The 12588-nt window shown below is 37.4% G+C and overlaps 1 protein-coding gene across 10 annotated transcripts in view; it reads left to right on the top strand.

Annotated features, from left to right (window-relative positions):
* PKP4 (plakophilin 4) overlaps nt 1–12588 on the top strand; it is a 180748-nt gene that overhangs the window by 144594 nt on the left and 23566 nt on the right. For all 10 annotated transcript variants that reach the window (XM_072418185.1, XM_072418187.1, XM_072418186.1 and 7 more), the window contains one exon: nt 1449–1662. In XM_072418185.1, coding sequence (XP_072274286.1) covers nt 1449–1662 — 214 coding nt within the window. The remainder of the gene's footprint in view (nt 1–1448; nt 1663–12588) is intronic.

Genomic DNA, 12588 nt, shown 5'->3' on the forward strand with positions numbered 1-12588 from the left:
CCATTGGCTAATGTATCTGTCGTTGCTGGAAAAAAACATTTTTTTTTTCTTTGTATTTTCTAAGTGTTCACAAAGTATAATGTCATTTCAGATCCATTTTTATACTTCAGGTTTGTGTAAATCTTAATCTCATGATGTCCGAGTTCTGTGTCAGGTGGGCTATCTGATCGCCAAACCAATATCTTTTAGTAGCAAGCATTTTTTTTTTTTTAAATCCCTATTTTTAAAATGCACGGGAAGCACTCAATAGCCTCTGTACGTAATAACTTGTGTCAATGAAAAATGGTTGCTCTGTTGTCTCCATTGAGTTTTATGCTCTGCCTGAATGATAGCAATCTTTTCTCTGTCATATAATAAAAACTGAAGGGAAAGACTTTAATTTTTTTTAGGAGAAAGACATGCCTCCTGCTGCACGCAGTAAATCAGAAACTGCACTGGCATTAGTCGTGTCATAATGGCTGACAGATTAAAGACATTTTACGTTTTTGGAAATTCAGAGCTTGACTTTATTAAACAATGCGTCTAAAGGTAGACTTCCTTGTTTTCCATCAGGCATTAATAAGTAAGGTCTTCCAGCTTTCCTTTATCTGCTTTGTGGTTAGAAAAGCACTCTAGTCAAAACCTAAATACTCAGAATGTTCTTGCATTCAAAAGCTGACTGACTTTTAAAGGACTGATGTAAATGGGCCCATGTTTTCCAGCTTGAGATGAGCACTGTAAATGCAAACTTGTTGATTTTGAGGGTGCATTACACCAGCTTTGCGTTTTATTTCTTTAGAGGCAGCAGGTCTTTTTGAAATCTATTTTGATTGTGGCTGTTAATTTATTTTTATGTTAAATGCATGTGTTTCATCATTAGGTCCCATGTCCAAATCCCAGCCAGGCCACTATCTGCATGGAGTTTGCATGCTCTCACTCTGTTAAAGTGTGGTCCCCCGCCCCCCCCCGCCGTTACTCAGGTTTCCTCCTACATTACAAAAAAAATTCACTTTCTACCGTGGTAATGACATTTGACTATGGTAGGGACAGCTAGTGACATAACTATGGGCTTTATATAGTGCTGACATATTAAGTAGCTCTTGACACATACTAGTTGATAATATTCACTTGCCTTTGCTGAAAAGCCCTTAAACCCTCCACAAACCAATCCCAGCAAGTCCCATGCTGTCTTTGCATCCCTCTTTCCACACTGAACGGATTGGTGAACGCAGCTGTCTTATTTCCTCTGGGTTCTATTTTATCATATAAATTAGATAGCCACCCGTTTATATAATTTTAAAAATAATAAGTCTGCTTTAGTTGGAAAACACAAACGCTTTACTGAGGTGTTTTTATCTGCAAAAAATGTACATATATCCCCAATAATTTTTTTTTTTATCAATGCAACCAGCATTCCGAGTATTTTGTATGTACTTTTCATCAAGTACTTTTGTTTCTTTCAATACTAGGTCTGCCGACTGGGAGGAATAAAGCACCTGGTAGACCTGCTGGATAACAAAGTCCTGGAAGTTCAGAAGAATGCCTGCGGCGCTTTGAGGAACCTGGTTTATGGCAAGTCTACTGATGAAAATAAAATAGCAGTGAAAAATGCTGGAGGGATCCCTGCACTTCTTAGACTACTGAGAAAAACAAATGACCAAGAAATACGGGAGCTTGTAACTGGTAAGTCAGTCCTTGCATTTCAGAACTGTCCATTGATGCCTTATTTTGGCAATACTTGTGTCACAATCATTTCTTTGAAAGTCTCAGTAACTTTGTTACTGTTAGAGGGTACCGTGCATGCATTTATTTAGGTATTGGAAATTAATACATTTTTAGTTCTTTATAGTACTAAAAGATGTCCATTACTTGTTTTAACAATACGTATGGATAGCTGGAAACAGAACAGTTGAGAAGACAACCATACAGATATTTTGATATTTATTGGTAGGAATGGCAGATAGCAAATGAACAATCTGGTTACAACTAGTGAGATTTAAAAAAAAAAAAAAAAAATATATATTTAACGTCACCAGACCAATATGAAAAAAAAAAAAAAAAAAATATATATTTAACGTCACCAGACCAATATGTTATATCTCATATGAAGACAGTTAGGAGATCCAGTCATTTACTCCTTTGATGTAGTTCTCATTTCCTCAAGGGATAGGGTTAACCTTGGTTAGGAAGCCTGACTTGAACCATAGACCATAGTATAGGCCTTGTCCATTAAATGCACATACATCCCGACCAGTGCTTCTCAGCCAGGGTTCCATGGCACCCTAGTGTTCTTTCGAGGTTTCCTAGGGGTTCCTTGAGCAATGAGCAATTTTTGACTCGGGTAATTTTAACTGACACAGATTATCAGAAAGAAGAGTAGAAAGAAGACTGCTGTACCAGGTACAAAACAGGGACAGATGAGTGTATTTTAAAAAATTGTGATTAGTTGGGTACGAATTTTTACGGACTCCTCCGACCACAGTTTTAAAAAATAGGGTTTAGTTCCTCCTTAAAAAAGAGTGCACTTGATTTCTGACTGATCAACAGATGGTTTGACTTTTTTTTTTAACCGTTTTCGCACTGGCTATCCATGTAGGAGGCATTCCTTCTACTGGCCATCACATTAATATACTGGGAGCTATGGATTCAATTATAACAGGGTTTCCTTAGCACCTGAAAGTTATTATATGGGTTCCCTCCCCTTTTTTTTTTTTTTTTTATAACTGAAAATTGTAACCAAGCTGGTTGCAATGGGCAACCTCGCTTGGCTGAATTTGCCAACATTTAAATTCCTGTGGGACTTTGTGTAACTAATTCTATATCATTCGGCTTCTGCAGTACAGTATTTGAATCCTGGTGAGAACAGCTGAACTGTAATATGCCCATGGATATTTATATGAAAATAGCATAGTAAACTCTGCTGCCACTAATTAAAACATTTGAAATGTGAACTGTCCTGCGGTTGCAGAACTGCTCTGTTTTCATCCATTGTCTGGTAATTTGTTCCCTATGCAATTTTCATTATTACTATTATTTATTTAAAATCATCTCTGACGCCAAGTACACTGATTATCTAAAGCATTAGCATTCAATTTCTAGCTCCTATGATATTGGCAGAAATAATTGAGTGCTGTTCACGAATGTCCCAACCTAATGTTCTTATTTTTCTTTCTGCCGCAGTTTACAAATGAGCAATGTGGTATTCATAAACATTCACCAGTTAATGACTGATTAAACTGAATTGGAGTGTTCTTGACCAGTGAGGACCCCCTCCTGTGTTTGCCCGTGTTGGAGACATGTGGCAATATACACAAGCTAATTAATATGTTTTATGGATGTAATTATTGAATTTAACCTGTAACACAAACAGTTTTATGCTCTGCTTTTGAAAGCCTCAGACAGCTTGTAAAGAAAGAAAAGGCCAAGGCAGCCTTGTAGAGTCATGATAGTGCAATGTGCTGTAACCTATAACAACCTGATTATAGTTTAATAATATGAAATCAATAAATTAATATTGCGGTTTGCTGTAGGGTATTACAATGCACTTGATGCACTTGCATTCACTGAGCCAGAGAGTCATAATAATTCACCTATGTAAAATGAATTAAATCCTGAGGTACTTGTGGTAAAGAATGCCCCACCTTCCATGGTAAAGAATAGCCTATAGAACAATTATGCTTTTGTTTCTGCTGGCTTATACTAGGTAGCTACCCTGTTGTACAGTTTACAACTCTGCTGCCAAAACTTTGTTCCACTAAGCAAAATGAATTCCCTATGTTTCCTTATATTTTTAAAAATACTGCTTGTACAGAGAAATATCTTGACCCTACCAAAAGTACAGAAGCTTCTAACGTATTTATTTTTTTTTTTTTTACCTTTTGCCTGTACCTCTGCTTTAGTGAAATCCTTAAGCAGTTATCAGTTGTTCAAGATTCCCCTTTGTGGACTGTCACTGACCCATTATTTTATGGAAATAAGGAGGAAGGAGTGTGTTTTGTAGTCCAGCAGAAGACAAATGGACAAGGCTGATTAAATCACTTGGGTTTTTAGTGCAGCAGAGGCACTATTAGGTTAAAGCAGAACTGTAGTTCCGTAGTAATATAAAAAACAAAATTGAGATCACGATGGTCTTTTCTGCAGAAAGGGATAAGTGATGTCCCTTCTGCAATAAATCACACTTACCTGCCTGATCACTGCCTTCTATTTAAAATGCTAAGCAGTGAATACAGAGCTCAGCATATGATGCCAGGAGGCGTTAGATATTTTGGCATCCCCTGACGCTGCTGGAACTGATTACGTTACATCCCGTTAAGGGCTGGTTACATCATCCCGGCCCGACTAATCAAGATGGCCAAAAATTGCAACCAGGAAAAGTAGAAAGAAGACTGCGGTACCAGGAATAAACAGGGACAGGTAAGTGTATTTTAAAAAATTGTGATCAGGTGGGTATGAATATTTACGGACTCTCCCGACCACAGTTTTGTAAAATAGGGATTAGTTCCTCCTTTAAAAAGAGTGTACTAGATTTTTGACTGATAAACAGATGTTTTTTTATTTAATTGCAGCTTTTTAAACATGGAAAATGCATGTGTTTTTTTTATAAATAATATGTTCCAATATATGCTTTAAAAAATGTACCTGTCAGAACTCTTACATAGTTACTTTTACAAGTAAAAAAGCACTTGTGGTGTACACAGCTGGGAAAGAATCGCAGCCACCTGTTTCAAGAGAACACCTACCTTGTAAAGAGGAGTTTTGCAGCTGGACTGAAAATAAAAACCACACTACTCCTTATCCACAAATTATATGTGCATTTTATTTGTTCAGCTAGTGTATAATAAGTCATCAGATCTTAAAACCCATCCAAGAAAATTTTGGCAGCCAGGCTTCTGTCACTTTGCATGGCGTTTTAAGCTTCTGATGTTCAAACGGCTTAATTAAGTTTAATTAAAGTTCCCTGTTGGCTTTTCTTGGAGGAAAAGGTCATTACATTGCAGCGCTCAGAAGTATGGGAGCACTGTTTTTTCACATTGTTTTCCATGACATCTCTAAATGGAATGCATCCACTTTACCTGTCTACCGCTCTTTAAATCCTGACTGTGACTCAGAGACTCCGCTATGCTTTTTGACATTCACCATGCATCCTGTACATAAACCAACTATATTTAACAAGTGCATTCCTCAGTGTTAAGGCATGGCTTTTTTTAAGTCAACGATATTCAAGGCTGTCTATTTTGTAAAAGGAAAATAAAGTGTGCTACGCTCCACAAACCTAGACCGTGCGACGCTTGGATGTACCATCGTTAGGAGGAGCCAGGCAAAAAGAACACGGCCTAATGATGGGAGCGCTCAGGCAGCCATTTTCTTGTGTACATTTGTTTTACTTTTGCAGATGGCACATTGCCTAGCAACACTTTAGCCTCCTTACACTTGCTGATTGCAGATAGGTATGTTTGCATATTATATTTATTTATATATTTTTTTTAGTTCAGTAATACGCCTTGAAAAATTAAATCAAGCTTCGGAGAATCAAAAGCGAAGGCTGTGCCTTTGCAGGTGCACAGAAGTGCTCAATACTCTGGCATCTGTGGTCATTAGGTAGTATCTTCTTTTATTCTTCTGTCACTGTTAACTTAATCGGTTACATTCTCCAGCTTGGGGTAAACAAACGCAAATGTGACCACTGAATTGTTCTACAGTACCTGCTGCTGATTACTTTAATAGTGAGCTTCAAGCTTCCTAATTACGTTGTACTAGGCTTCAACCAGATGCAAATCCCTCTGGACTTTTTCACTAAAAGTGAATGCATATTAAAGGTCGCCTAAGTACTTTCTGGATATAAATATGTCTTCAGAACTTGTTTTCTGAGTAGAACATCCTCCCTGGAAAAAAAAAAGGATTAAAAGCACAAAAAAGCAAAAGGGCAACCCCGGTGCAGAAGGTATATTCTATAGATTACTTTAGTCCATTTGGATTGTTTGTTATACAGCAGTCATTCAGATAACTGACATGGCAATTCAAAGTGTTATATATATTAACCCTGGAGACAATGGATTAGAGAAGACAGATGTCATTTCTTAAATGGTAACCGCACAGGAAGGCTTTTTTGTTCAGTGGTTTTGTGTTTTGATTATTATTATACTGAAAGCCCAGCAAAGGCTCTAAATCTTTCCCACCTACAAAACAAGCAACAACCTACACCTACAATAAAAGAAAAAACGAGTACATTTAAAAGGATCAGCTTTAGGAAATGCACATGCTACATTGTCATTTCTTTATAGAATGTATGGACTATATCATTAAAAAGCTAAGGTCCGTGATGGGAAAAAGTTGAATATTGACACCTTGCAGGGAGGGTTATTGGCCTTCAGTACTCCAATCGTTTATATTACAACTTTAGTTTGAAGGTTCTGCCTGCTCCATAGATAACACCGTTTTCTTACCGACAGTCCACTAAGCTTTTGTTGAATAATGTTGTAATAAAAGTTTTCCATATATGTTCTTTTTATGGTCTTTTCTTATCAATATTTGTTAAGAATATTTGTTAATTTTTTTGCCGTACAAATTAGGCAGAAAAAATGCTGTAAGAAGTTAATTAGCAGTGGTACCTAGGGAGTAAGTATGAAATATATTTAAAAAAAAAGGGCTGCATACACACGTTCAATAATTATCATTGGGAAGGATCTTTTGCAATCCTTTCCAACGACAAAGGACTGAATGAAGGCTTTACATACAGAGCCATTCTGTAGACGTGGGAGGGGGGGGTTCACGGCGCGGCACCTCACTGCACTAGAATAGGATCTTCACATTTCCCAGTACCCATCTATCACCTGACGATCAATCAAAATGGTTTGCTTATCTGACAAATCCCGATCTACCTGAACCAGAAACTCTAGATGTGCTGTATTCTAGTCATACCATGTATTTCTAAATTTCTCAGATCTGAAGCTGGAGATACATTTTGATTGTGGTCATAAAAAAAGAAATAATGAAAAATTGCATGAACTAGCAATTTTAGATTTTAATATTTCCAACTGTGCATAATTGCGTGCAATCTCTTATGATCGTAAGCTAAAGCGGCTATGCACAATTAATCATTTGTTCTTCACAATAGCTACTGTGGGGAAAAAACATTTTTGCTAACTACAGTACATCCTATTTGTACCTTTTAAACTACTATCTATCATCATATATATAATGATGTGATCTTCCTGTGACAATGGGTTCTAAAGCAGGCTATTGATATGCAGTAATTGCTGTTGCATGATCAAGTCATCCACTTTTGAGACAGTAGGACGGTTTGCATCTTCCACATACAGACCAGGATATTAGCTGTTAATGTGGCACTGGGTCCCTGCAGATACCCTCACCACAAGCAATCCCATTTAAGAGGGGAAACTGTACACACATAAGCCTTTAGTACAAGGTATTTTAGAGTTCATACGATTGTAAGCTCTTCGGGGCAGGGTCCTCTCCTCCTGTATCACTGTCTGTATTAGTCTGTCATTTGCAATCCCTATTTAATGTACAGCGCTGCGTAATATGTTGGCGCTATATAAATCCTGTTTATTAGTAATAATAATAATAATAATAATAATAATAATACTTCCTACAGTCCTAATGTATATTTAAATCAAAGTACAGAAATGCAATTTATTGTAGTTCACCAGTGCTTACAAAAGGTAGCTGCATTGATTTTCCCTTTTCTTTTCATCTGGTTATCCTTCCAGCTACACACTTTTAATGTCCTAGGGCAGGCATGGGCAAACTACGGCACCCGGCCCCCTGCCAAATTTTAGAACCCATTGTGGCCCCTGAGTGAAAAAGTTTGCCCACCTCTGTCCTAGGGTAACAACTCTCAATGTAAAAAACAGCATTGTCATTCCAGCACAGAACTACGGGTCATCTGTGCTTTTTCTTTGACAAGAGACTTGTTTAGTAGTCAACAGAGGTAGGCTGGATCAGGTAAACAGGTATTTTATAGCACCTAATGAACAAATAGTATTTTTGTAGATCACCAGGCTTCAAATGTTAATCATTATGGTTTGCATATTCTTTAAATGTTAAAGGAGGTACTTTTCATCTAATGGTAACCTGTCTTTAGAAAAGTACATAGGTTGCCATTGGTGAAAGTGGTAGTTTCCTGGCTCTCATCCTCACCCATTGAAAATGAATACTTTAGGAATTATAAACCTGCAACAAGCTTGCAGGCCAGGAATTCTGACATCACCTGATGCATTCTCCCTCCAACCCCCCTCAAAATAATAAAGCCAGAAACAGCCATAGAATTTGCATTTTCTGGAGAAATGGGCAATAGCATCATATTGTCAGTTGTCATAAATGTAAATAATTTCATTAGAATCAGTAGTTTTCATTTCACAATTCATTATATCCTCATAATTTATGTAAATTTTTTGGTCATATTCTGGAAATGTTGTTCTAATATAGCCATGAAATGGGGAATGTAGTTCTGTATTTATGAGTATGTGATTTTGTTTTCATGTGTTTTTGCACTTGCTATAAGGCTGGGGGGGTTATTTACTGCTTGCCCATACAGTCATCTATTATTGTGCTAGACCTTACCTACTAATATTACTCTGGTAAACAGAACTGCCCATTAAATCACTGCTTAAACGTCGTTGCAAATGTGTGTGAATCAAAAGACTACCTAAGCAGGGTTTAAATGTTTTTGGCTAATGGTCACAAATGGCCACCTGTGTGAGACCTTTTTTTTGACCCTACTGCTGGCCAGGTAATAACATTTTATGAATCCATAATGTAAATCTCAAAGCTGTGTCCTTACATGTTTAGCATCATTCATTACTGTGTACAGGTATGCTAAGCAAATATTTTGGTCTACCTGAAAATTTTCTTGGAGCTGCTGCCAGTAACAATATTTCTTGTATGGGTCAAACAATGTAAACCACAGCAGTTAGTAGCCCCATTCTCAGGAAGCTTTATGTGCCTTTTTTTGTTGTCCTTGGGCTGTCTGTCTGGTAGGCAGTCCAACAGCCAACTGTGCCTTGCATAGCTGGTTGACAACAGTGCTGTTTATTGGAAGCTGGTTACTTTGTGTTCACAGACTGCACTAATGTAATTGATGAAGTTACTTATATTCTAAAATAAAGATTGCATTTACAGACATTTAATGTGCATCTAGATAGAAGTGAGCTATGTTTAGGCTCACAGCACCCAACTCTTCCTAAGAGTGCACTTGTGCAGCTGCAAACTCTATACAGTTGGTATATTTGTTCCTTCTTTTTAGGTAAATGGTTCATTTGTATTTATATAATCTATTTAGCATTTTCCTAAAGCTGTCTAATTGTATAGTCAGAACTGATTTTCTTTAGCATAGAGTAGCTGGCAGTAGTCTAATGCTTTCTGACATTGATATGTGATTGTAATTTTAGGTATCCAGCAAAGAACTGCTTTTTTTCTGACCAAGTTACTATTTTACACTTTGCTATACTTTTTCCCTTAGCAGTGTCATTCATTTTGTTGTAATATGTTTGAGTCCAGTATGCTTCCGTAATGAGAAATTAGCAAATATGAAAACCCTCAATTCCCAGAGCCACGAAAACTATCCTCTGTCGGCTCCGTATGGCCGCAGTTATTTATAGTGTTGATCTTTTTATCCACTTTGCCCAATTTATTCCTGGAGACTTGTATTTTCATTAATAACCCAAACGATAATCTCCTCTCTAATCCCCACCAGTACTTTCAAGTATGATGACTTTGACCTCAAGATCGGTCATTGGGAAAATGGTGGTGGGGGGGAGTAATTACCTGGTCTTGGCACTGATAACTACATCACCAGACATACAGAAAATAGCTCTACCAGGCTATACATAATTTACAGGATATTTGAAATTATTTTACCCCATACATAAGGTCATGTATATATTTTTGCTAAACTTTGTAATCATTCGATTTACTGAAATACACACATCTGCTGCTGAGAAATATTTTGAGACTCTCCGCTGCAGTCTTTCAGTATGTTAGTCCTGCAGGGGCACATAAGGTTATGGTTACTCATTACAAGTGAACAGCTAAGTTTATATACATATAATATTGTGGGTTGCTGAGCTTAAATGCATGGAAACACTCCCAGTGGTTTGAATAGAAGCATTTTAAAAATGCCTATATTCACTTATATTGTTTTCAGTCGAAGAGTTTATAAACGCTTGTAAACACCCCCAATTGATATTAATTGAAGCGTTTATAGGCATATTATTAAACATTTTGAACACTGTAGACATCATTATCTTTCACACTCAAAAATGTGATGGCCAAAAACACTGGTGATGGCCAAAACACTGGCCCATTGGATTGAATAGGACTATCTGAGGAAACCGTCCATTGCGGACTTGGCCTTATTGAGCCAAATTTGTGCACAGGGCACAGACCTATTGGAATAGGGAAAGTTCCTAAAATCGGTGCCACAAGGTTGGAAGGGTACAATTGTCTAAATTTTCTTAAAATGCTTTAGATTTGACAGAATTATTTACAGGAAACGCATAAATTCTATTTAGAGGGCTGTTTCCACACTTTTGAATATAAAATGTACTTTTGGGTTTACAAGAGAAAATAAATAAATTGCAGGGTGCAGGAGTATTTGTTACTTTACAAAACACCTCTGAGTGTTCAATTAATTGTATTCCATCCAGGAAATAACTATAATGTGTTTTTTTTTCTTTTATTTTAAGTATATTTATAGTCAAGATATTCCTCCTTAGAAAATTCCTTCTTCTACCTATCTCATCCCTTCTCTTTCCATAATGATACCTAAGCGCTGGGTGCTGCCTGTCGCCTATTTAATATGAATTCAGTGCTTTTAAGGAAAATAGGATTTCTAAGCATAGGAACAAAGTGTCAGAGATCTCAAATATTCTCCATTCTTCACTTAGCTCCGTCTTCCGTTCTGTGTTCTTTCAAGTGCTGCAGAGCGTGCCTGAAATCGTGGCTGCTTTCTGTAGACCTGAAGATGAATCCTGCAGGCCCTGATAGCCTGCTAACAAGGGGCTTATTCAGCCTGCTCTAGAGGATGCCTAGAGGCTGTGATTGATGTGAGTGGCACTGTGTGCGGTATTGGCTCCCACCACCCTACGCCTGCTTCTGTAAACATGATGCAGCGGGGTACTAATCGCAGTTAATATTTATAGAAATTCTGCTCCTTTGTATTTTAACATAGCTTTGTATTCTAGCAAAATTCTGAATATTTTAGTGCCTGAAAAAATGCAAGTCCATTCATTGTGTATGCAGCTTTTCGACTCTGATTTCAGAAATCTCTCATTTATGATGTCTTTGTAATTTAATATAGTTGGGTTTATAACTGTTTAGCGTCATCATTTAGTTTTCAACACACACAAGCAGTCAGTTCCTGAAGGTGGCCCGTTGAAAGCAAGAAAAATGGTAAGGATCTGACTTTGAAAGGGGTCAAATTATATTAGGAGATACTGCAAAATAGCTGACCTTTGCTGGTGGTCTTAGTATGCAGTGGTTAGTACCTACAAAAAATGGTAGGTGAACCTGCAAAAGGGTCATTGATGCCTAAGGATTTACTGATGCATATGGGAGAAGCAGAGGCTAGCCTACCTGGCTCAATCCAACCGAGTAGCTATTGTAGAACAAATTACTGAACAATTTGCCAAAAAGGTGGACACATGAGCATCAAAACTTAGAACACGGTGCAAAAGAAAAAAGGTGGCTTGGTCTGATAAATCACATTTTCTTAAAAATCATGTACAGTTAGGTTCATAAATAATTGGAAAAAGACAACTTTTTTATAATTTTGGTTCTGTACACCACAATTAATTTTAAATGAAACAACTCAAATGCAGACTTCAGCTTTAATTCAGTGGGTTGAACAAAAAGATATCATAAAAATGTGAGGAACTAAAGCCTTTTTTTTTACACCATCACTTCATTTCAGGGGCTCAAAAGTAATTGGACAATTGACTCAAAGGCTATTTCATTAGCTGGTGTGGGCAATTCCTTTGTAATGTCATTATCAATTAAGCAAAAGGCCTGGAGTAGATTTGAGGGGGTGCTTGTATGTGGAAGATTTTGCTGTGAACAGACAACATGCGGTCAAAGGAGCTCTCCATGCAGGTAAACAAGCCATCCTTAAACTGCAAAAACAGTAAAATCTGAGAAATTGCTACAATATTAGGAGTGGCAAAACCTACATGTTTGTACATCATGAGAAAGAAACAAAGCACTGGTGAACTCTGCAACGCCTAAAGACCTGGAGGTCCACGTAAGACAACAGTGGTGGATGATCGCAGAATAATTTCCATGATGAAGAGAAACTCCTTCAAAACAGCCAACCAAGTGAACAACATTCTCCAGGAAGTAGGCATAATGATATCCGAGTCTACCATAAAGAGAAGACTCCATGAAAGTAAATACAGAGGGTGCACTGCAAGGTGCAAGCTACTCATAAGCCTCAAGAATAGAAAGGCTGCATTGGACTTCGCAAAAAAAAACATCTAAAAAAAGCCAGCACACTTCTGGAAAAACATTTGGACAAATAAAACCAAGATCAACCTTTACCAGAATGATGGCAAGAAAGTATGGAGAAGGCGTGGAACAGCTCATGATCCTAAG

The sequence above is a fragment of the Pyxicephalus adspersus genome, chromosome 7 (genome assembly GCF_032062135.1).
Source record: "Pyxicephalus adspersus chromosome 7, UCB_Pads_2.0, whole genome shotgun sequence".
Classification (NCBI taxonomy): Eukaryota; Metazoa; Chordata; class Amphibia; order Anura; family Pyxicephalidae; genus Pyxicephalus; species Pyxicephalus adspersus.